Source organism: Camelina sativa, chromosome 10, assembly GCF_030686135.1.
Source record: "Camelina sativa cultivar CO46 ecotype springtype chromosome 10, ASM3068613v1".
NCBI classification, from domain to species: domain Eukaryota; kingdom Viridiplantae; phylum Streptophyta; class Magnoliopsida; order Brassicales; family Brassicaceae; genus Camelina; species Camelina sativa.
Genome location: NC_141889.1, coordinates 4102970 through 4125762, shown reverse-complemented (window position 1 = coordinate 4125762; position 22793 = coordinate 4102970). Strand labels below are relative to the sequence as shown.

At 35.2% G+C, this 22793-nt stretch overlaps 5 protein-coding genes across 6 annotated transcripts; 4 read left to right on the top strand and 1 right to left on the bottom strand.

Annotated features, from left to right (window-relative positions):
• The first annotated feature begins 90 nt into the window (after window positions 1-90).
• LOC109124520 (proteasome subunit beta type-6) lies at window positions 91-2419 on the top strand. Its single transcript, XM_010434578.3, has 8 exons — window positions 91-350; window positions 531-607; window positions 819-874; window positions 980-1052; window positions 1563-1674; window positions 1815-1888; window positions 1965-2039; window positions 2136-2419. The coding sequence occupies exons 1-8, from the start codon at window positions 248-250 to the stop codon at window positions 2265-2267; spliced, it is 702 nt and encodes a 233-aa protein (XP_010432880.1). The 5' UTR covers window positions 91-247; the 3' UTR covers window positions 2268-2419.
• Window positions 2420-2612: 193 nt separating this feature from the next.
• On the top strand, window positions 2613-3949 carry LOC104717064 (AIG2-like protein C). Its single transcript, XM_010434577.3, has 5 exons — window positions 2613-2779; window positions 2884-2956; window positions 3132-3224; window positions 3315-3398; window positions 3487-3949. Exons 1-5 carry the CDS (start codon window positions 2652-2654, stop codon window positions 3631-3633), a joined length of 525 nt encoding a protein of 174 aa, XP_010432879.2. The 5' UTR covers window positions 2613-2651; the 3' UTR covers window positions 3634-3949.
• Window positions 3950-5210: 1261 nt separating this feature from the next.
• LOC104717063 (uncharacterized) lies at window positions 5211-5930 on the bottom strand. The gene has a single exon (XM_010434576.3). The coding sequence runs from the start codon at window positions 5928-5930 to the stop codon at window positions 5355-5357; it is 576 nt and encodes a 191-aa protein (XP_010432878.1). The 3' UTR covers window positions 5211-5354.
• Window positions 5931-13125: 7195 nt separating this feature from the next.
• LOC104717062 (uncharacterized) lies at window positions 13126-14290 on the top strand. The gene is made up of 2 exons (XM_010434574.3): window positions 13126-13545; window positions 13621-14290. Exons 1-2 carry the CDS (start codon window positions 13378-13380, stop codon window positions 14173-14175), a joined length of 723 nt encoding a protein of 240 aa, XP_010432876.1. The 5' UTR covers window positions 13126-13377; the 3' UTR covers window positions 14176-14290.
• Window positions 14291-16269: 1979 nt separating this feature from the next.
• LOC104717061 (uncharacterized) lies at window positions 16270-20411 on the top strand. Of its 2 annotated transcripts, none has more exons than XM_010434573.3 (15): window positions 16270-16763; window positions 17081-17208; window positions 17316-17387; window positions 17486-17599; window positions 18022-18090; window positions 18176-18232; window positions 18372-18425; window positions 18509-18571; window positions 18662-18724; window positions 18828-18983; window positions 19085-19240; window positions 19359-19439; window positions 19533-19594; window positions 19677-19788; window positions 20105-20411. In XM_010434573.3, the coding sequence occupies exons 1-14, from the start codon at window positions 16610-16612 to the stop codon at window positions 19753-19755; spliced, it is 1308 nt and encodes a 435-aa protein (XP_010432875.1). In that variant the 5' UTR covers window positions 16270-16609; the 3' UTR covers window positions 19756-19788; window positions 20105-20411. The 2 variants fall into 2 exon arrangements, with proteins under 2 accessions (XP_010432875.1, XP_010432874.1); XM_010434572.3 differs by having other exon boundaries at window positions 19674-19788.
• Window positions 20412-22793: the final 2382 nt, after the last annotated feature.

Here is a 22793-nt window from a genome sequence, read left to right as displayed (position 1 = left end):
AAGTATTGGGCTTGTATTTGGAAGGTCCATGAAAACAGTTAGATCATGGGCTTTTACGTAAATCACGATTTTTTTTTTTTACTTTTTTTTAATAAAAGAGAGAGGCTCGACTTGGGCTATAAGCCAGAGTTCTTCATCTTTTTATTCAAGCTTCTTCTTCTCATCAGTCATCACCGTAATCTGACTCGCAAAACACTCAAACTCAGGCGATTCGATACGTTAATCAGAAGTTTCGATATCTACAGCGATGGATCTCAATCTCGATGCGCCGCACTCCATGGGGACGACCATCATCGGCGTCACTTACAACGGAGGTGTCGTCCTCGGAGCCGACTCGCGTACCAGCACCGGTGAGATTTCACCCTTCTCTACTCTTCTAGGGTTTTATTCCCTGTTCGTTGGGTTTTTCTTTGAGCCTTGTTTTCGTTTCAATTTTGGAACGGAGAGTAAGTGTAATCGATTCTTCTATTTGGGAAATTTTGAGAAAGCTGATGAAATTGGGATCTGTTTTGAATGAATTACTCGCGCAGGGATGTACGTAGCGAACAGGGCTTCTGATAAGATCACTCAACTCACTGATAATGTCTACGTCTGCCGCTCTGGATCGGTAATAACCTCTCGCTTTGTTGGATCTATCTTTAGGGATTTCAATTTTGTTTTTGTTTGACCTATTCTGTGTTGACTGTTTTGCTCGCTAGACTTCTTATTGAATCTCTTTTGCTTGCTGGATGTTTTGTTGTTCAAGATTAACTTGCTATTGGGTTATTGAAGATGCATTTTACTGATTACAACAAGCTCTCTTCTTGTTTCCTTTGCAGGCTGCTGATTCTCAAGTTGTCTCTGACTATGTTCGCTACTTCCTTCACCAGCATACGTGAGTCTTTCTTTTGTGCCTTGATTCGACGAAACTAGACGACTTTATACTTACGTTAGCTTGTATATCTGGAGATTAAATAATGCGTTTGCTTATGGTTTGCAGAATTCAGCAGGGGCAGCCTGCAACTGTAAAGGTTTCTGCCAACCTTATCAGGATGCTCGCTTATAATAACAAGGTAAAAGTTTGCTTTAAAGCTTGCAGTTTCGTGTGGTTTTTTTACCACCAACCTAAACTCATAGTAGTGGGGAATGTGAATGTTCGAGAAAACCTGCTCTGCAGAATCACTGATAACTTTTGTTTGGAAGTTTGACCTTGAGATACATCACAACTTGCTTATGTTTTATATTGCTTTATTATAACTGAAGCTGAAATTTTTTGTGCCATAGAGATTGATGTTACATCTCAAACCTAGCATGCTAGTCTTTATGAATATCTTGTTGTTCGTAGTGTTGGTGTAATGGTTATCCTCTACTCTAAAGAACGAACATTTTTTTTGAAAATCTAGAAAGTTTCTGTTTTATTGCTACTGTATGCAGTGCTCCAAGACATATGCATTATATTGTATGTATATGCTACAATCTCAGTTTTCTGTACCCTGCATCTATCCAGTGTGGTATTGTACGGTCAGTCCTTGTTTTGATGAGATGGATTGTTGACTGAAGCATTGTTTGTCTTTGTTGGGCAGAACATGCTCCAAACTGGTCTCATCGTTGGAGGATGGGATAAGTATGAGGGTGGAAAGATCTACGGGATTCCCCTTGGTGGAACTGTAGTGGAGCAACCTTTTGCCATTGGAGGTAAAAACCATATTATTAAGTGACTTATGACCCTTTTGGTTTGAACGTGGCTGTATTCGATTCAGTTGTCTTTTCTATTTACTTACATAATACTACTTAGCTTCTGTTAACAAGTAGTACAATTGTGTGTTTTTGTGTAGGCTCTGGTTCGAGCTATCTTTACGGGTTCTTTGATCAGGCCTGGAAAGAAGACATGACCAAAGAAGAAGCTGAGGTAACTATCATTATATCTCTGCTTTTGCCAAACTCTCGCAAACCCTGTAACTGGTCCTTGCTATTGTATTTTGCAGCAACTTGTTGTGAAGGCGGTATCACTAGCCATCGCCCGTGATGGAGCCAGTGGAGGCGTTGTACGAACTGTCATAGTAAGTCATATCTCTGACCAAAATTCTCGGAAGCAAGACTTATATTCTCTTGGATGGAATGTAGTTAACAAACTACTTTTGTTGTTTTTTGAACAGATCAACTCAGAGGGAGTCACGAGAAACTTCTACCCTGGGGACAAGTTGCAGCTTTGGCACGAGGAATTGGAACCCCAAAACTCACTCTTAGACATCCTGAACGCCGCTGGTCCTGAACCAATGGCCATGTGATCAGCAAGGATCGATCATTATCTTACTCGTGGGCAAACATTTTAGATAATTTTCATTACAGTTTCCAGTGTCTTAAAAAGACTTTAAACGCTGTTGGAGGTTCTTTTGTAATGACCCGATCTGTCTTTTTTAAATGGATATCGTGTTTCTTATGGCTGGCTATGGAGGTTTTTTAATTGATTAATTCCTCTGTTCTCGAAATTGATTTTTGAGTTTGTTAATTTACAAAACAAGACAAACTAATTATATGATGAATAAATAAATAATAAAACATAATAGTTACACAATTTTGTGTGCTTGACACGTGGCCGGACAGTGGACACTTGAAATTCTTCTATGTCTCTCAGTCGCAGGAACTGGACGGAGTCGGAGAGGCAGAGCAAGATGAGTATGTTGTCAAGGGGGAAAGCTGCTCATGATCTCTTCGTCTATGGCAGTCTCCAGGAACCCGAAGTCGTTAACGCGCTTCTCAATCGCGTCCCTGACCATGTCTCCGCCGTACTCTCCGGCTTGTGCGTTTCTATTTATCTCTTTCGCACCCAATCTGTCTTTGTCTAATTTCATTTGTTTTGGATCCAATGGATGTTTGATTAACGGAGATTCTGGGAACTTTCAGCCACAGGTTTAGACTCAAAGGCCGTGTTTATCCAACAATTCTACCGGACGGTACCGGAGAAGTCACCGGAATGGTTCACTTCTTATCCCTAAATTCCATTGTTAACATATTGGACAAGAGAGTTAAATCCATAGAGAAACATTAAGGCCGTTATTCTCTTTATGGGGAATTGTTATACACTTTTGATTTTGAGGTTTATCAGAAAATTTGAAATTGAAGTACTGACTGTAGTGTGTTTGTTCTTGTAGGTGCTGAAGGGAATCACAGATGATGAACTGAAAATGTTAGATGAGTTTGAGGATGTTGAATATGACAGAAAGGCTGTTGAAGTGGTGCTGACGGTAAAAATTACTGTTTTGATCGGAATAACTAATTCATACATATTGGATTCTGACATAATTAAACCTCTTGATGCTCTTTGTCATCTGCAGGATACTTCAGAGGAGCTGCCAGTCGAAACATATGTATGGAAGAACAAAGATGATCCGGATCTTTATGGAGAATGGGATTTCGAGGTTTGATATCTTATATTTATATGATTGCTTCTTCGCTTTTAGAATGTGAAAGGTATCAGTCTTCATATAATATGTTAAACTGTGTTAGGCATGGAAACGACATGACAAGGAATGTTTCGTAACAGCGACCAAGAAATTTCTGGAAGAAAGGAGATTACCAGAGGCAAAGACGAGGATCGACACATTCAAAACGTTCTTTAAGCAGGATTCTGAGAATGGGAAACCTCTGGATTAATCTTGATAATACTCTCTCTGATCTAACTGCTATGACTTTTGGTACTTGCAATGATATTAAAGTGATTGCCATTGCCTCACTTGAAATAAGAATTGTGGATCTATGCTTCTTGGGGAATTATATAAAAAACAGAATGTTCATGACTCTTGTGCATGTAGCTACTAGCTAGACATGAATGGGCTCTGCATGATCATGTAATCTGATGATTTGTAATCTCATTGAAGCGTGACTGTTTTTTGTTTTGTTTACTTAAAAGGGAAAGGGCTTACAAATGATTGATGCCTTAGAAAATAAGCATTTTCCATTGTTTCTCGAATTGTCTTTTAGCTCATAACTATGTATACCAATCTACTTAAACTTAAAGGCTAGCAGTACTACATTATGAGTCATGGAGGTACAGTCACAATAAATTGTGTAAGTTTCCGAGGCCTATGGTTGTGTACTTTTGGTCATGTTAAATTTTCTCGCTGGATCTTGCTGTCTACTTTTTTTTATATAACCTGCACTTCCTTCAAGTTGCTCATATAATCACTACTCCATACAGTATCCTCGGGATCAGGTTCAGGGAGATGATTACACATGTATTATTATTGGGTGATTGCTTTAGATGGGAGCTAAGTCTCAGGGTGCAGATGTCATGTGGCCTTTCCGTTTTTTCAGATCTCACTGCTTAAGCTTTGACTTTGACCACCCCTTAACTCAGGTGAGAGAGAACATAAACATATCATTCCATGAATATCTCCTTCTATCTCTCTCTTGAATCTTGATTGATTTGGGAGGATACCAAGATCATTCCTTTTTTATTGTGCCGTACTCTGTTAGGGGATTAATCGTTAATTGCATGTGAGTTCAATAATGAAAGGTACGTAGTTAGAGCAAATGTGTCTGTGATGCTGTGATTCTGTTATTATATTCAATAATTAAGATACTTATTATAGCATTAGTTTCGGTTGTAAAAGCATAGGATACTGTACGTTGTTAATCTAAATTGTTAAACAACCACAGTCTCCACTTGATGATTCGATAGTACATTGCCGTAGGTACTCATCTTTTTACACTATTTTAATTCTTGTTAGTTACTCTATTAGTTTATTTTAAGTCTCTAATTGGCATAGCTGCAACATCAATACACATGGGGGTAGTTCCCGGAAAGAACGTAGGATGCATAGATATAGACACGTGAACCTTTTGCTTTTTCTGTAACAAGACTGGATTGGGGACCTAAAACTGCCATATGAATAGCATACTGGTCAAGCGTAAGTTAAGCGGGTATCGAACTTTTGGGATGCTCGAGTTTACGCTGTAGCCAGGAAAGTATGCTAGCTTAACTTTGCACCCACAATACACAATACTGGTGGGTTCATCCTTTTAAATTGACTTGGCATTTTGGGCGGATGTGGGTTTGGTGTCTACTTAAGAGTTAGAGGACAAAAGCAGATGTTGAAAAATGGATCTACTGGTGAACAAGAAGGTTGAATCTTCACCTCCATGATTCACTTTAGGGCCGAGAAAAAAAAAACAGAAAGGGAGAGATTCTCACTGTTTGGTCTGTTTCAATGATGCGTTTGTACATTCCATTATTCAAAAATCTCTCTATCTCTCACTCTTTTTCTCATTGAAGTTGCATAGTACACAAAGTCCAAACCCCCAAGGGAAAAAGGGGGAACATGGGGAAGAGGAAGAAGAATGGATTAATGTAACAAGCAAATGAAAAACAAAAACTATCTGCACATGGGGCTGTGAGGTTGATGAGATGGAGTCCTAGGGCAATCCGAAGGATGACGATAACTCAGAACTTCCTCAGTCGTGGCATTGAACCTGCACTCCTGTGTCGTCAGGTACGCGTCATTCTTGTTGTCCTCCATTATCTTCAAAATGCTCTCGAACACAGCAACTTCACAAGGAATCCTCAAGATACCAGCTTGTTGAAAACCAAACTCTTCTTCTGCTTCACGCAACAACACGTGGAAAGCTTGGTGGCTAAGGTAGTCTGTTGGTATCTTGTATCTCTTCTCCTCCTTCCCAACCGAGACAGCTAGGTAGCCTTTAGGAACAGCTGTTGTGTCTGTGAAGGATAATGTCCTCTTCAGAAACTTGATGCTCTTGCTTCCGCTTCCGCTTCCACTTCCACTTCCACTTCCATTGAGGTTGATGTTGATGTTGTTGTTGTTGTCATCTACGCTGTCAATCTTGTTGTTGTTGGCTTGTTTTGATGCGTGTGCAACTTTTCGCCATTTCTTGAGGATCTGTTGAAGCTTAACGATATCTCTGATTTTGTTCGACTTCTTGGCTTCCATGGTGGCAGAAACTGAAGAAAGACGAAATGGCGCTGTGCTTGGTGTTTGTATTATCTGTGTGTTGTGTAATGATGGAGATATGGTGGGTTTTGGAGATTAGGGGGATATATAGAGGTGCTGATGACATTTTGGAATCTTGTTTCAAATATTTAATAGATTAGTTTTGAAATTAAATGTTTAAAAATTTTCGACTATTCATATGCTTTTGGTTTTCTTAATAACCAACTTGAAAACCTCTCGTTACACATCTTGTTTGACCTTCTCTTAACTTAAGTCTTTATTAAGGCCATGTTTGTTTATGCTTTTGGGATTGCGTTTCAAATTAGCAATTACACCACAATTATTTTGTTAAAAAAAAAGATTTAGATGAAGCTTACTCTTTCAGCCATTTTATTCGTAATACTGATAGAAAAGATAGTGAGCGCAAGATATGTAGAGATACTGACTCTTTCGGTTTATTCATTTTTTCACAGAGAAGACAAGTAAAAGTTTCTATCTCTTACATCTTTTAAATTAATATGAAAAATGTTCTACCACATAGGAATCTTTATAAACGATATTTTTTACTTATCGTGAGTCTATATACTTTATGAATAGAAAGCTAATAGTAAAAGAAATAACTTCGAATGTAAGAAAAGAAAGTGAAGTGGTAGTGTTGTAGTTGTGTTCATGAGAGAGAAGAGAAACATGAAACATGGGGAAGGCTTCAGTTTCCAAAGCAAAACGGCTTCACAGTTCAGTTCACATGAATCTAAGGATTGGATCTCCTCCTCACTTTTTCTTTCTTTTTCCAAAAAAATATAGTAAAGTATAAAAAATTAAGTTAAGTAATACTTTTTCCTAATTTTAGTAGTATTAACGACAAAAATAAATTACTTTTACCGACGCATCTTAGAAGTTCCCCATTCGAACATGAAGGACCGTGCATGCTGGTTGACGGACTTCAATTTCCACGTCACTGTTCGTGCGGTTTCGGGTTTTAATCGAACCACCCCATGTGAACCTTTTTTTTTACTTTCTAGATTTTAATTTACATATAGTGCTATTTATTTCTCCACATCCGATCATTTTTAGTTTAACGTTTTGTATACAAGTGTGTGTTTGTGGGTGTGTTTTTGTTGGGCATGGCTTCATAAATGTGATTATAATAAAACTAGAGTCTTAAGAAAGATAGTGTTCCAAGTAAATCAACAAGATTCTAAACAAAGAAAATTCGAGAAAAAATAATATATGAAAATAATGATTGGTTACAACGACTAAATCATATATGTTTTGAATTATATACGAATTGGTTTAATTTCTTATGATATCAACAATAAAAGTCGGCTTATTATTACATAAAATGCATATTAAAAAAGGTTGACGCCGATTTGATACATTAAGAAACTTTTTTTTAATGCCTTATTCAATATTATAGCATTGAAGTTTTCAGACTGGCGATCGTTTGCATGTGCTGGTGATGAACTAGCGGAGAAGCAATGAATATATCAGCAAAAATTACGCATAAAGCATGAAATATTTCATTAACCTAACCTAAATATTATTATTATATAATTTTTTTTTTGTATTGAGTTCAGATTAGGCTAGATTATATAATTGTAATTCCAGATAAAGAATATTGAAAACCCAAAATAATAACTCTAAATTTGTGATTCGTCTACTATCGTTATAATGCACCACAAATAAAATTATTGATATATTTTACTATTTAGCAATAGTTTGGTTATTGTCATCCGGTCTTGTGTTGTTTTTCTTTGATCATTATTATTAGAAAACAATACAAGTCGTAGTAGCACATAAGACTACGTACGTAGATTTTAGTGCTGTCAAAGATGCAGTTGAATATGATGGGTGTAACAACAACTATATATTAAAAGTAAAGTGATAAATATTTATTATGTGTTGTGTTTTGGTTTTCTACAACTCGCAGACGAATATATTCGGGTTAGACAACGACACATATCATATATTTTATATATTATGAGATTCAAACAATTAAAATGAATGTATTAAGTTTAATCAACCGGTGGGTCAACTGCTAGAGAAATTAGCATCGTCCACCGATTTTTTTTCCCCGTCGTAACTGCTATCCACGAGACCAATTAGGCCACCAATCCACCATATACTTAAAATATTAAACAATTGATCTCTACATGATTCATACGTAGTGGCCCGTACAACATGGCCTATATCACAATACACGTTCTTCTTTTTCTTGTACGCATTAGTAAATTAGTTTTTAATAACCTAATGCTTAGAGTTTAGCTGCTCCAAATTCAAATGATTAATAATTATTAATTACTTAGTTCGTCATTTTATAGAATCAATCACATGAGTTCTATTCTTTGGAGGGTTAATTAAGTAGATTTGTAAATCCGTACATTTTCCATGATATTAAAAGAAAAATGTAAACTAAATGTTAATGAAAACTAATTTAGAGTTTATGTTGTAAAGTGGTACGAACCACCATGAAGAAACAAACAGAAATGATTGAGCCCAAATGAATAATTGAGAAAATGTACCTTAATTAAAATTAGAAAAATTAGCTGGCTATTATTCTCTGATCTTTCTACGTGCCATAAATCAATAATGATTTCCATGATTGTTATTGGTCTAAGATGATTTATTTGAAATATAATAAATCTCTGTATAATATGATACACATTCCAAATTCCGTTTCTTAATTAACCTGATCCTGCCTTTGCCTTTGCTTGATCTGATTTGATTTGCTGTTACAATTCGCCCCATAATAAGGTAACAAACTAAAAAGAAAACGGGAAGAATGGATGTATAATAACAATCTCATCGGCATAGACCGTCATCGGCATAGACCGTTATATATCATACTCTTTTTTAAGAGTAACATTCAAATAATTCTAACACAAAGTTTTTATCAAGAAGAAAAAAAAATTCACAGAAAAGACAATGAATTAAATAGCTGAAAATTAAGTAAATAGGTTTATATTCCTTTTTTAAGTAGAATTAAGACCTGTTAATTTGGTTTTACTATTTTCAAAAAAAAAAAAAAACTATACAACATATCCATATAATCAATGCCTTTTGATGGTAATCAATAGTGAAGAGAAGGTAACGAGATGAACCGAATATACCAATTTATCCACTCAATTTTGTTGCTTGACAGGGCTGAAATAAGAGAGAATCCTTTTTCTCTTAATTGATATTGAAACCCCAAACACGCCTACCGTTACAACTCTCGAGCCCAAATCATCTTGTATTTATATTGGGCTATACTTTATTACGGATATCAACATATATACGTTTTTCCACAGATATTTTTGAAAGTGGAGGATTAGCTTAAATGATACCAAATCAAAGAGTCGTCTGCAACTGCAAGTATGTCGGCGTGTGTCGTCAAGTCTCCAAAAGAATGATAGAATACGTCACTATGATAACAGCAAAAAGTATGGACCGAGCAAATGAGCAATATGAAATAGACCTGAAGACCATAACCGAATTACCTTTTATTAAAAAAAAAACTGTCTTCTATATCTTTCAGTGAGGTTTATCTCCAAGTTTTCCTCTCGTTCATCATTTTTACGGTGACGTTTTTGTATGATCTAAGTTTCTTCTAATAACTAGTAACTACACTATACTATTGATATTGCACGATATAATAAGTAGTTTGATTTTGATGCCTTGTGATTCAAAATATGAAGAAATTTTCATACCAAAATTATTCTATGAGATATTGCACCGATAACTCGCTTTTGAGGTGTTATTTTCTATTTAATGTACAAATAATTTCCACAGAGAAAAAGAAAAGGTCCAGAGAGTTTGAGGTTCTTGTTTTCTTTTGGTTTGCCAAAAAAATAAAAAATAAATCTTGCTTTTTCAGCTTCATGACTTTTACAAAAATTGGAGTCGTCCAAGAAAGTTTCATTATTACTCAAAAGCATTACTTTTTAAAATTGGATACCACAAATGAGAGCATATATTTCCTTATGTGGGAAACAAGATTCAACATCAACACCTAATAACCTGATTTCGGATCTGTGGCCAGTGACCCAAAGAACACTGACAATCAAAGACAACTTTCACATTATCGTTTAAGTCGATCTCCGAGCCAAAAGAAGAAGAAGAGTACTATATATGAACCAAATATTAAAATTAATAGCTTTTTTTTTTTGAAGTGTATCATGGAATTGTTATTAGGGTCGATACTAGTGGTGCATACAAATGAAAATGGATTTAGCAACTTTTACCTTGAATTCAACGTTGGTAATGATTCACAGCGTCTATATATCTAAGAAGGTTTATGTTGTTTTCAGATGATTGTAATCGACGCTACAACAATTTTTGACTCAATTAGTCTTTTTTTTTTTTTTTTTTTTTTTTTGTGTGTGTGTGTTTCTTTCCGTTATAATTGGTGATCTTTAAGATAAGAAAGAACACTCATAAAAATAAAACGAAAGGCGTCTAAAGTCCTCTCAGAATAGAAATGCACTAATTAAATCATTACTTTGTTGGTATAAAACGATGTTTCGGAGCACATTGCTTATGGGATGAGAATTTGTTTAGTGAGGGACAAGTATTATAAAAAGTAGTGAAGAACCACACATATTTTAGTACTACACATGAATATTTATTCTGCAAATCTTCGAATCTGATGTGCACTAAAAATTGAGAGGTATTCTTATGCTCTACTATTGATTATATATAGACATGTGCTATAAACTTCTGTTCTAAACATGTGTTTCTCTAACAGAAGAAAAAAAACAAAACGTACATAATAATATATATAATGTTTCATATTTTTAATAATTTCTTATATGTGGCCTTTCCTCCTAGCTATCATGGTTCTTCTACGTTTGTATTTAGCTTAAATTCTGTATATATAAAGATTTTTCGTAATAAAGAAAAGTATTGTCAACAAACATACATGCAACTATCGGATTTGATATCACAAATATAGCAAAACTAATATAAACTAGTGTAGTTATATATTTTACTACCAGAATAACACAGTTTTCATTATAAATTAAGTATAGTAAGTACTAATATTTATTATGTGGTGTGTAACTAGACTTCACGTAGCACAATTTGTTAGAGCGGGATATTCTTTGTGAAAAAAGTGACCCATTAACCTATATCAACGTCAAACACCCTGAATGGTATGAATCTTAACTTGTTAAAACACCCTAAACTTGTTCAGTCACAACTCACAAACATTTGATTTGAGCACTACGTCCAATTAATAGCTACAAACAAAAAGAGCCAACTTGGTTATTCAAAAAATTATAATACTCAATAATCAATAGTCCAATTAAAGGCATTAAAAAAATCAATATACTGCTCGATGATTGATCTAGCTTTTCAAGTTTCCTTTAGTTGTAACTAATGAGGATATAAAGGAGCACTATAAAGTTTTGAATTATACAAAAGGACTAGAAATATGAATCAAGTCTCACTTCCCGTCCAAGAACGTCACGACCAAAGCTTAACAGTCTTAAAACGATTATTGTATCTCTATTATATTTTATTCTCATTTTGATTCGTCAAATATATAGTAATGACAGATCCAAAAAAACCAGTCGATCGATCATCTACAGCAAAAATACTTTGCAACAGAATTCAAATCATAACCACACGCATGGATAAAAGACAAACCGAGTTGACCCAGTCATCAGGTTGATTAATTAGACTGAGCTCTTTTTCATATTTAAGCCAGAACAAATCTTGTTTAAATAATTCATAATATAGAGTTTTTGTAAAGGAACGAGGTGTATCAGGTGAATAAGAATAATGATCGATCAAATGAATTATCATGAATCAAATACATGTTCTCATTCATTTCTGCGTTAAAAACAAGTGGAGATGACACCAAAACCCGAGATCACTAGGATTCTCTGAATAGAGATAAGTTAATGTGATTTGTGGAGGTAATAGCTAGGATTCCAACGTGTGGGAAGATAAATGAGTGAAACACACAGAACCAAATAAGTTAAGTGACGAGGGAAGCATGACACTTATCGGTGATGGTTAAAGGTCGGCCTCAATGTCTTGTCTTATCTCATATATGATAAGGACTAATTACGATCACTCACGATATATATACCTGTTTATGGTCCTCGTCAGATTTCACTCATTTAACTCTTGGGATACAATGCCAGTTACGTAATTTGCAGTTTTTTAAGTGCTCCATTTCCGTAGTATATATTATAAAATGTAAGATATAGTGTTGAATTTATCAAAACTAGTAATTAGTATATATATATATATATAACTAACGCATAGTCTACCTTTTAATTTTACGGAGTAACTTTTATCAATGTATCATATATGTTGCACACGAAAATAAATCTTAGCGGTTTTTATGAACTTTATTTTATTGTGTGTTGGAAGTACGTACGTTCTTAAATCTGTATGTAAGCTTAATCGATTTTAATTTGGTTATCCAAAAATTATACGTTTTTCTGTTAAAAGAATGTATGAAAAGTTTATCCAAAAATTGAAACTTTAAGATACAGCAACACTATATTTGCTAGATTCACCAGGTATTTGGAAAGAGAATCCGACTATTAGTTTCAAACTTTTGAAGCTTTTTGTTTTTGTTTTCTCTTTTTGCTATGAAAACTTTCGAATCTTTATCGACTTATCGTACATAACATGGTTTGGTATACGTGTCAAGTGTCAACGTGCATGTAATAATGTATACATACATCATATCTATATCGTTTAAAGAATTAATATTATAACAGATACATTTATAACATAACCAGAAAATAGTTCATATATTAGAAAGGTGAAGTAATTAAGCTTAGTGTTGAGGTTAGTAGACGAAAAAATCGAATAGTAAAGTAGTACGAGTAGCTAATCTTTTATAAATTTATTTGCTATTCTTTAAACTACACTAGTATAACTAAAACATAGTTAATTATTATGTAGTTTATTCTATAATACTACATTACTACATATATATACAGTATAACTTTGTAAACATCCATCTATATAAAACAAAAACACAAAGCATCTATTTTGTGAGAGACGGATTATATATCTATAGACTATATCATATATATTAACTGACGGCCCTACTACATATATATAAACCATTTCCAAAAGAGAAATGAGTAGAAGAGAAGAAAAAAATAATAGAAGATAGAAATCAAAAGCGTGCAAGAATTACAAATAGTATCATGGGCTCAGCTAGAGATCACTTTGGGGTTTGAAAACTAAACAAACAAGCGTAACAATGGCGAACAAAAGGACAAAATTTGCCACGGCATCCCTCTCCATCCACCCCGCGTACCTTTATGTCTTTTCTCTTGTTAATAAATTTATTTATTTTGGTTTACGATCGTTATCATTTTTCTTATAAATAGGGACCTTTTCTTTTCCAAACCTTTCAATAAGTCACACATTACACACACAAAAAAGAGAAAAAAAAAAAAGGAGAGAGAAGTTCGATAATTTTAAAGCTGTAGAAATGGAATGGAGAGAATGTTATTTAGATGTGATCTTGGTGCCGCTAGGGCTAATGGTATATGCAGCGTACCATGTTTACTTGTGGCACAAGTTACGCACACAGCCTCTCACCACCATCATTGGAACTAACGCTAGAGCACGCCGTTTCTGGGTTGCTTCCATCATTAAGGTAGTCTGATAAACTTCTTATACAAATATCTACACACATAAATATATGATTTTTTTAATGTATTTGTTTAATTAGGACAACGACAAGAAGAACATCTTGGCCGTTCAAACGCTTAGAAACTGCATAATGGGGTCGACTTTAATGGCAACAACATCGATCCTGCTCTGTGCGGGTCTAGCTGCAGTTATAAGCAGCACATACGCTGTGAAGAAGCCTCTAAACGACGCCATTTTTGGAGCTCGTGGAGAGTTCATGGTTGCTCTCAAGTACGTCACGATCCTCACCATCTTCCTCTTCTCCTTCTTCTCTCACTCCCTCTCAATTCGCTTCATCAACCAAGTAAACATCCTCATCAACACTCCTTTTCCTCCGGAGGATTTGGAGGACGAGATGATGATGACAGCAGAAGACTACGTGGCGGAGTTGCTAGAGAGAGGGTTTGTTCTGAATACAGTAGGGAATCGGTTGTTCTACGCAGCGCTGCCTTTGATGCTTTGGATTTTCGGACCGGTACTTGTGTTTTTGTGCTCTGTCGTGATGGTTCCTCTTCTTTATAACCTCGATTTCTTCTTCTTCGGTAAAGAAAGAAGAAAAATCGATAAAAAAAACTCTTGTTTTGGATCTGTGTAGAATGGAGCTTTTCGGTCAGTAGAACAACTGAACAAGTTGATTTGTAGTTAAGTGATACTATCATCCTATTGGTTAAGGCCAGGACTACTGAATTGCATGACGAATTTACATGGAAGTTGCAAATTTCGAAGATTAATTTTACGTTTTAATTTTCGATCTTTTGATTTTTAAAAAAAAAACTAATTATCTAAAGCAAGCATACTATATGCGTGGTAGTATAATAATATATCATATATTGATTAGGGTTTGCTGGGCGTTAGATGATGGAAGCGTATATTAATGACAACTTTTTGAGATATCATTTTGGAGTAATGTGTTTTGTGTGGTGAGTGATATGTCACGTTTTGTGGTTTAATGAGCGTTATTATTGGCACGTCCATGTGGGTGACTTTATAACGTATCCATATCGCACAGCTCTCTTGGTATGTACGTTATTTTCTGTTTGTAAATTTTATAATGCATGTGGCATACGTCGAGAAAGCAATGGGCCAAAGAATGTGATGTTCACATTTATTCCGTGCATTAGTATCTTTCTTAATAATTAGTTATATAATTGTATGTATCATAGGAACCGGTCGTCACGCGAGCCTATATAATCCTCCCAAAGACAATATATAAATTTTAAATTTCACATAACACGGTTGTTTTCCTCTGCCTAATATGAATGATCAAAATGTTCACAACTCGTTTAAAGATGTCAATTCAGATTATGATAGCCAATTATACCCAAGTATGAGTTTGGAATCCCATATGTGAGTTCGCCTAAATTCAAATTGTATTAGTTAACAAACTCTTTTGTTTTTAATCTTTCATGCATATTTACAATTTTAGGTTGGATTCGGTATACAAAAAGCTATATACTACAAACAAATACAATGAATTTTAGCAATGGAAATCTTCGTAGTTAAAAGTTTATTTTCGTATTCAGTTTTAAAAAGTTAATCGACATGATCAGTGACTAATTATAACGTATACGTGGTTATATATATAGATCCGTTACCAATTTAGCTACGGATTGGGTAATACACAAATTTCATGAATATATATAACCAGTAATTTGTATTCAAAACATTGAAGAACTAAAACAAAAACATAAGGCAATTGAAGAACTAAAACAAAAACATAAAGCCAACGATGAGATCAGATGATAAATTACCTCAAAACACAACTAAAGAAGAAGACAGTATATCTAATGATTACCATTGACATCTTAAAAGTTATAAAAAATCATAGCTAGACATGACTATATATGTTCTTCCCAGATTATTTTTTAGGGAAAACTTAGAGAAGCAGCAAGAACTGTGAGGCTGATGATTGATGAGAGACCGCAACTTTGGAGAGATACAGAGAGAATTGTATTCAAAACATTTATGCATGACTGAAAGGATAAATTACGTTAATCTTAAATTCTTAATCCTATTGGTCCTGATCTAGCTGAGCTGAGTTGGCATATAGTCCATGTATTTAATTAATACTAGTAGTTGCTAATTACGAATTACTCAATTTGGTTAAATGTCAAAGGGAACGAACGATAGACCAGACAGACACATCTCTAAAGGATCCAGCGGTACTTATTATATCGAGATCCTAATCTATCGTATAGATTTAGATATCGCGAATCGTGATTCCCACCTTATTACATAAGAGACGAACGAAGATAATTAAATTGTATGGATCAAGATTCAAGAGCATAATTAAATATATATAAAAAATTTGTTAACGTGCGGTGTTGCTTGGAGAGAAAAACAAAGATTCTTTAGCTCTCTCATCAGGCAATGTTTTATACATTGGAAAATTCATTGAAAATTCAGAATAGAAGAATTTTGCTTAATTTAACGGGAAAAGTAATTAGCACTACTGGACCATATATACAACATGAAGTATGGTCTAATATCTTATCTACTGGCTTAAATCGGACATATATATATAGTAAAATTTATACTATACTATTATGTTTGTTACTCATCGGCAACTAGCTGAAAAAATTCATTACTAATAGTTGAGATCTGATCTGATCAGATCACTTAAGTTAAGTGTACTACTACTTTGAATACGACATTAATATCGACTGGTAAAATTGGTTGTCATATTTTTAACCCAAACAAAATAAATATCAACGTTTAGATCTGTGCCACGTCATTAATGTGTATCCGATGAATGCCGCGTGTCCTCGTCGGTCACGACATACCCACGAAGGCATAATAAAGCTTTCACGTCGTCAACACAAAACCTCTCTCTCTCTCTCTCTCTCTCTCTCTCTCTCTCTCTAAACACACAGAGACCTTCATTCGTAACTATATATATAGAGTAACAGTGAGAGAGAGAGAGAGAGATCGTGAGACCCAGAGAGAGAGGAAACGTATCTCTTTTTTTTGTTTGGAATCTCCGTCCCTTTTTCGTTGATTGACGCGACGGTGGTGTTAAATCTACAGACATGACGGCGGCCGCGAAGCTCGTGGCTTTCTTACTTCTTGCTTTGGTTTTCACCACCACCGTCTTCGCCGATGCTGCTGATGAGGTTGCTGGATCCAATGATGGCTCCTCTAAGATCCAACTGGATCAGCTCAATGCCAAGATCCGTGCCTTAGGTTAGTTAGCGATTTTGCATTGTTTCATACTCTTTCCCTCTGATCGAAATTTGCAAAGTTTTGATTTTTATTTTGACTTAGATTCGTATTGAAATCGGAATTTTACTGTTTCAACTACTGTACTTAAATGTGTTTCGCATTGACTTAAAGCTGGTAGTTTTTGGATCGATTTCAGATTTGTGAATCTTTTAAACTTATACCTTTGGCCAATGTCGAATTGCTTGTTATGGTTTTAACATTTAGCCCTTGTTTATTTGGTGAATGATGCAAATTTTGGTTTATGAGCTTTTATGTTTTCGTTTTGCTTTGTTGTGAAGAGTCCCAAATCGATGAGAAAACCCGGGAAGTTAAGGGCAAAGACGTGTTAGTAGCAGAGAAGGAGAAACTTCTTAAAGAAAAGGAAGACAAGATTGCTTCTTTGCAGACTGAAGTCTCATCACTACAAGTATGGATCTAATATGGTTTCAATTTCGCCTACTTGTTTTGAACGTGTCGTAAATTGTTGGACATATTTGGCTTACATGTGATCTGTATGTTTTCACTCCTCTCCAGAAAAAGGGATCATCAGATTCTGCAAAACAATTGGGAAAGGCTCAAGCACGAGCTGCTGAATTAGAGAAGCAGGTGAGACTTTTGTGTTTAAGAACTGTATCTGTTTTATACTCTAGAATATGCACACGGAATCTGATTTTTTTTTTTGTGATGCTACTTCTGTCATTCAGGTAGAGGTACTCAAGAACTTTTTGGAGCAAAAGAACAAGGAGAAAGATTCCACAGAAGCTCGGACTAATGAAGCAGAGAAAAAACTTAGTGAACTTAACTCCAGCCTTGACAAAGTATGTCTCTTTACATCCCTTGTTTCATTTTCTCTTTACACAGTTCCATTAGAGACATGGTGAATGCTAAGTTACGTTTTTTTTTTTTAAAATCTCAGCTTTAGCTAGACTTTGTTTAAGGTTGAGTTTAAAATATCTTCATGCTCTAAGCATCGTCATTTATGCTATGATATTACCATTGCAGTTTCCTCTCTCAGCTATATTAGAACTCCTTAGGAAAGATCCTTGCATTATTTGATACTTGTGTTTGATCTAAATTCGAGCTTGAGTTGTATGGGAGTTCTTCAGAACAAGTTTCATGATGCAATCTGATCCCTCTTACTATACCATCGACCATGCTTTTATGGATATGTACTTTTGGATAGTCAATTCTTATAGTATTGTCCTGAAGATGTTTAATTATAGTATCTGATGTCTTGCAGCTTCAGAAGACAAATGAAGAGCAGAAGAACAAAATTGGTAAACTTGAACGGGCTATTAAGATAGCTGAGGTACCCTACCCTCTTAAAAAATTGGATTTCCTACGCTTTTGGTTTCTGCCTCACATATAAGCTTAATCCAAATTTTAAATTTCAGGAAGAAATGTTGAGTACAAAGCTTGAAGCAACCACAAAGGCTAAGGAACTGCTGGAGGTATTAGTTTGACACAGCTTTCCATTTGGCTGTCTCTGAAGCTTTTTATAGTATTATATTTTTCATTGTTTGGGAAATTAGCAGAGCCTGAAAGTCGGAATTCAGCAAAAAGCTAATGTCAATTGTTTTATATACTCAGGCTCATGGTTCGTGGCTTCCCCCTTGGCTTGCTGTTCACTGGTATAAATTTCAGGTAAGGTTATTGTTGCCTTTTTACTGTTTTGTAACATAGCAGTTTTGCCCACAACTAACATGGGAAATTTCATGTACTCATAGACTTATACCGGGACACATTGGGAGGCCCATGGGAAACCTGCTGTGGAGATAGTAATTCTAAAGGTGCTATTTCAATTCTGTCCTATTGATATTTATACCTCTAAACAGTATGAGAGCATCTGGCTAATGAAGTTTTAACTTATTATTGATTAGGTGACGGAAGCAAAAGCTCACGCTGAGAAGTGGGCTGAACCACATGTGGAAAATGTTAAAACTGTAAGCATCTTATCGGCAAAATATTTGGGACGAAATTTCTCTGCCATTAACTGAATGCCTGTAATTGGCTCATATATACTATGTTTTATGACACTTCTTACAGAAATATATTCCAGCCATCAAAGAAACCGTTAGTACACATGTTGAGCCACACGTCCGAACACTATCCACCAAAGCTAAAGAGGCTTACCATGCATCAAAGAGTGCTGTTTCCCCTCACATTGCCACGGTTCAAGAATTCGTAGACCCCTATTATCAGGTATTATGTCTTTATTAGTTTATTCTTTTACTGATAGGTCTGGTACACATTAGTCAGCTAATATTTATGGATGTTAACTTAATGCTTGTTACAATCTCCAGGAGGCCAAAAAGTTCAGCAAGCCATATGTTGACCAAGTGGCAACGACCACAAAACCACATGTTGATAAAATGAAGGTTGCAATGAAACCTTACACAACCAAGGTGATCATAGTCTATAAAGAGTTCCTTGAATCCGCCACAACTTATCACCATCAGGTCTGAAACCGAAACCTTGTGCATATTATAAATATATATCTGAGTTATTCCACTTCTTAAATTCATCAACAAGTATGCTCGACTTTTAAAGCTAAAATCTATATGTTTATCTGTGAAGGTCCAAGCCCATGTCGAACGAAAACTGAAAAACCATGAGCTGACGGAGCCTTTTGCTACCAATGAGTTTGTTTGGTTTGCGGTATATGCCTTACTTTCTTCTAGAACGTATTCTGAGACTGCATGATTTATTTGTTGCCTCTCTAACTTAAAATCGAAAATCTATCCACTGTAGGCCTCTGCATTATTGGCATTACCCATCTTCATTGCTTACAGAGTGCTCTGTTCTCTCTTCTGGCAAGTCTCCTAATTAGCCCATTTAGTTGTTTTACATAATATTCTTAATCATAGATATATCTCATATTATTGTTTATAGCAGCAAAAAGACAAAGATACCTGTTAAACACCCTCACCATCATGGCCGTCGTAAGGCCAAAAGGGGCCACACTGACAAGTGAAATTCATTGTTCCGCGCACTCAAAATAGTCGAGGTACACTCTCACGTTTTATATTTTTGCTTGATATATACCCTACTGAGTAGACTACTTGAGGAACATCTTCTCTCTTCAAAGTATTGTAGTTATGAGTTTTCTAGCTTCCGGCCTCAGAGGAAATCATGTAGTCTAGTTTGTGTGAAGAAACAAGTATGTAGTGTTAGTAACAGAGGCAAACTCGGATCATCGATTGTCGCTTACCTGGCTTGAATATCTGACATCTAGATAAGATCTGTGTGCAGCATTAGGTGATTATGTGTTGCTTGCTTTTATACTCATGGTTTCTGAATCCATTGCTTGTTATCGCTCCCAGGTCATGAGGTTAAAACGCCTTTGTTGTGGACTGTTCTAAGGTCAGCTCACCGGACGGGTTGCTTGTTGAGTGAAGGGAAAAGCCTCGAGTTGGTGTATCAGTGTATGATATAGAGGCTCTTTGTGCGAAAGTGTTGACTTCTTTCCTTTATTATTTTGTACTGTTTTGGACAAAAAAAAATTCGGTATTTTACACAGAAGATTAACATTTCTAGAGAAAATCTAGCAAAGCTTGGTGTATTTAGTGTATTTTTTTTTTCATTTCACGTGGATATATTGCGATATATATGTAATTTCTCTTCAAGTTATATTTTTGCATATTCATAAGATTTCTTATCTTGTTTTACCATTAAACTCTAACATGGTTCTTTCTCATCATCAAATTTATATTCTCACAAAGTGAAACGTTTGTATATAATAAATACACCAAAACAAAAAATACTTTTAGTTGAAAATTTAAAAAAAGAGAGAAGCCCGTTCTTTCCTCAATTAGAGAGCCACGGTGACAGTTTCTTGCGCTTAGATAGATAGAGATATTGGGACTAACAATTCATCATCAAATAAAGTAGTCGAAAGGCTAACAACAAGTATTGGGAATTTGATTAATGAAAAAAAGAAAGTATTGGGACTTGATTTGAGTAAAGAAAAGAGGCATGCAGCTGTCTTAAAGGCAGTTTTAACATTTCCACGGTTCTGCCTAAATTTTCTTGTATATAAACATCGCCACTTCCACTTCCACTTCCTCTTCCTCTAACAAGTAACACCCCAAAGTCACAGTAACTTGGTGCAAAAATGGCAAATCCCAACGAGCAAGAAAAGATAATGAGGACGAATGTGAAGCGGAAGAGATCCATTGAGAAGGAAGTAGATATGATTCTTCCTGATCCATCTCCGATAGGCAACAACTCTTACTTAGCCTTCGAGATGAATCTAGAGTGTGCAAAGAAAGTGCCCTCCACCAATAGAGACCAAAGAGCAACCTATTACCTCGGAGGGATCTGCTGCTTATTGCCGGGAATCGCAGAAGAGCTTCAAGCTGCTGTTCGTTCGATGGGTAGGAGATTGAGAATCATTAAGATTCCTTCAAATGCCGCGAGAAATGGTTTAACCGTCCCACCAGAGATCATTGATGTCTCAAAGGCGATTGCTATCTTGGGTTACCTAGTGATCATTGATGTCTCAAAGGCGATTCCTTCAAATGCTGCGGTCTTTTCACTGAGGTTTGTTTCTATGTTGCTAAAATCCTTTCGTGGACAGACATGGCAGGGTATCTTGTTGTCGAACAATATCTTGTTTATGGTGGATCCCCTGTTCTCGAAGCTCCCGAGTTAGCAACTGAAGTAAGCAATTGGGAAAAAGCAGATCAAGCAATCAAGAAAACTGACAAGCCAGAGTATTTTAGGATTTTGCAGGAGGACCGTGCGACTGCGGGAAGCTCTATACTTAAAAGAGCAAACTTTCCGACGCTCATTGCTGTTGCAGAGAAGTTGAAGAATAGAGGGTTTGGTAGCGGTAGCAGCAACAAGGTAGTGAATGCAGAGGGATCTGATCAGGTTGACTACTATTTTGATATGCATACGGAGTACTACGCCTCTGGCCGAGTGTGTGAAGCCACCAAGCGTATTATCGACTACTTTAATGAAAATTCTGATTTCATAATGGAGCGTCTCTTTGGTTGAAATTATCATGTTTCAAACATGGTGTTATTTGCTACTCTTGGTCCCGTTTTCTAGTATTTCTTTGCTCTTTTTATTTTTTGGTTTTTCCTTTTAGCTAGGGATCTTCATGACTCCTTTGTTTTTTTTATCAACCTCCATGCATGGGCATAGCTGGCTTCCTTAATTTTGTGTTTCTACATTTAGATTTATAAAATCTCTTGTTATATTTTAAAAGCTTAAATGCCTGTAGTATCTATCTAGTTTCATCAGTCGTCAGCTCAGTTTGTTGTATCTAGTCTTTCCAGTTTTCACTGCAAACGCTTTGCCGTTTATGTCTCCGGTGGGATTAATGATAACGGAGTGCTTTGTGCGTGAAGCGCAGAATACGACGTCCTTAAACTAGTTTATAAAAATATATTTGCATTGCACATTTGTCGTGTTTCAAATTAATTTACACAACATATTATACAGTTAATATTCTCTCGGTTTCATAATTAAAACATAGTTACTTTTACAAAGTTTAACCAATCATAAACCAATCATAAACAAAACTGTATAATATAAAATATAAAATTATTCTAAAAGTTGTATAGAAAGTTGTAAACATCTTCTTATATTGTGAAACAAAAATACTTTTCTAAACATTCTATATTATGAAACAGAAAAAGTATGAATTATTGGATTGAAATAATCTCCCTTTTCTCAAAAAGAGCTGTATTTTTCTTCTCATTAATTTATCCCTATTTAACATTAAATATGAGTTAATTTTTGAAGTTTAATTACCAACAAATTAATATAGAAGGAGGATTATTAATTAACCAAAAAAAAAGAAACAAATAAAATTTTACTAATACACTAACCATTTACAGTGGTGTTACTCACACAAATTTTTTTTATTAAAAAATAATAAAATAATATAAAAGAGAGAGAAGCAGGAAGAACGGTTCTCAAATTTCTTACAGACGAAACGTTACTTAAAATAATCCTACACCTGTCAATTTTTTATTAGTTATTAAATAAAATATATATTTT

Bases quoted from the DNA above. Each gene is read 5' to 3' on its own strand.
- LOC104717061 (XM_010434572.3), top strand. From the start codon at position 16,610: ATGACGGCGGCCGCGAAGCTCGTGGCTTTCTTACTTCTTGCTTTGGTT. The intron at 17,600-18,021 runs GTATGTCTCTTT...GATGTCTTGCAG, and splicing joins TTAACTCCAGCCTTGACAAA to CTTCAGAAGACAAATGAAGA. The intron at 18,233-18,371 runs GTATTAGTTTGA...TTATATACTCAG, and splicing joins AGGCTAAGGAACTGCTGGAG to GCTCATGGTTCGTGGCTTCC.
- LOC104717064 (XM_010434577.3), top strand. From the start codon at position 2,652: ATGAGTATGTTGTCAAGGGGGAAAGCTGCTCATGATCTCTTCGTCTAT. The intron at 2,780-2,883 runs GTGCGTTTCTAT...GGGAACTTTCAG, and splicing joins TCCGCCGTACTCTCCGGCTT to CCACAGGTTTAGACTCAAAG. The intron at 2,957-3,131 runs GTTCACTTCTTA...TTGTTCTTGTAG, and splicing joins CCGGAGAAGTCACCGGAATG to GTGCTGAAGGGAATCACAGA.
- LOC104717063 (XM_010434576.3), bottom strand. From the start codon at position 5,930: ATGGAAGCCAAGAAGTCGAACAAAATCAGAGATATCGTTAAGCTTCAA.
- LOC109124520 (XM_010434578.3), top strand. From the start codon at position 248: ATGGATCTCAATCTCGATGCGCCGCACTCCATGGGGACGACCATCATC. The intron at 351-530 runs GTGAGATTTCAC...TTACTCGCGCAG, and splicing joins CGACTCGCGTACCAGCACCG to GGATGTACGTAGCGAACAGG. The intron at 1,889-1,964 runs GTAACTATCATT...TGTATTTTGCAG, and splicing joins TGACCAAAGAAGAAGCTGAG to CAACTTGTTGTGAAGGCGGT.
- LOC104717062 (XM_010434574.3), top strand. From the start codon at position 13,378: ATGGAATGGAGAGAATGTTATTTAGATGTGATCTTGGTGCCGCTAGGG. The intron at 13,546-13,620 runs GTAGTCTGATAA...TTGTTTAATTAG, and splicing joins GGGTTGCTTCCATCATTAAG to GACAACGACAAGAAGAACAT.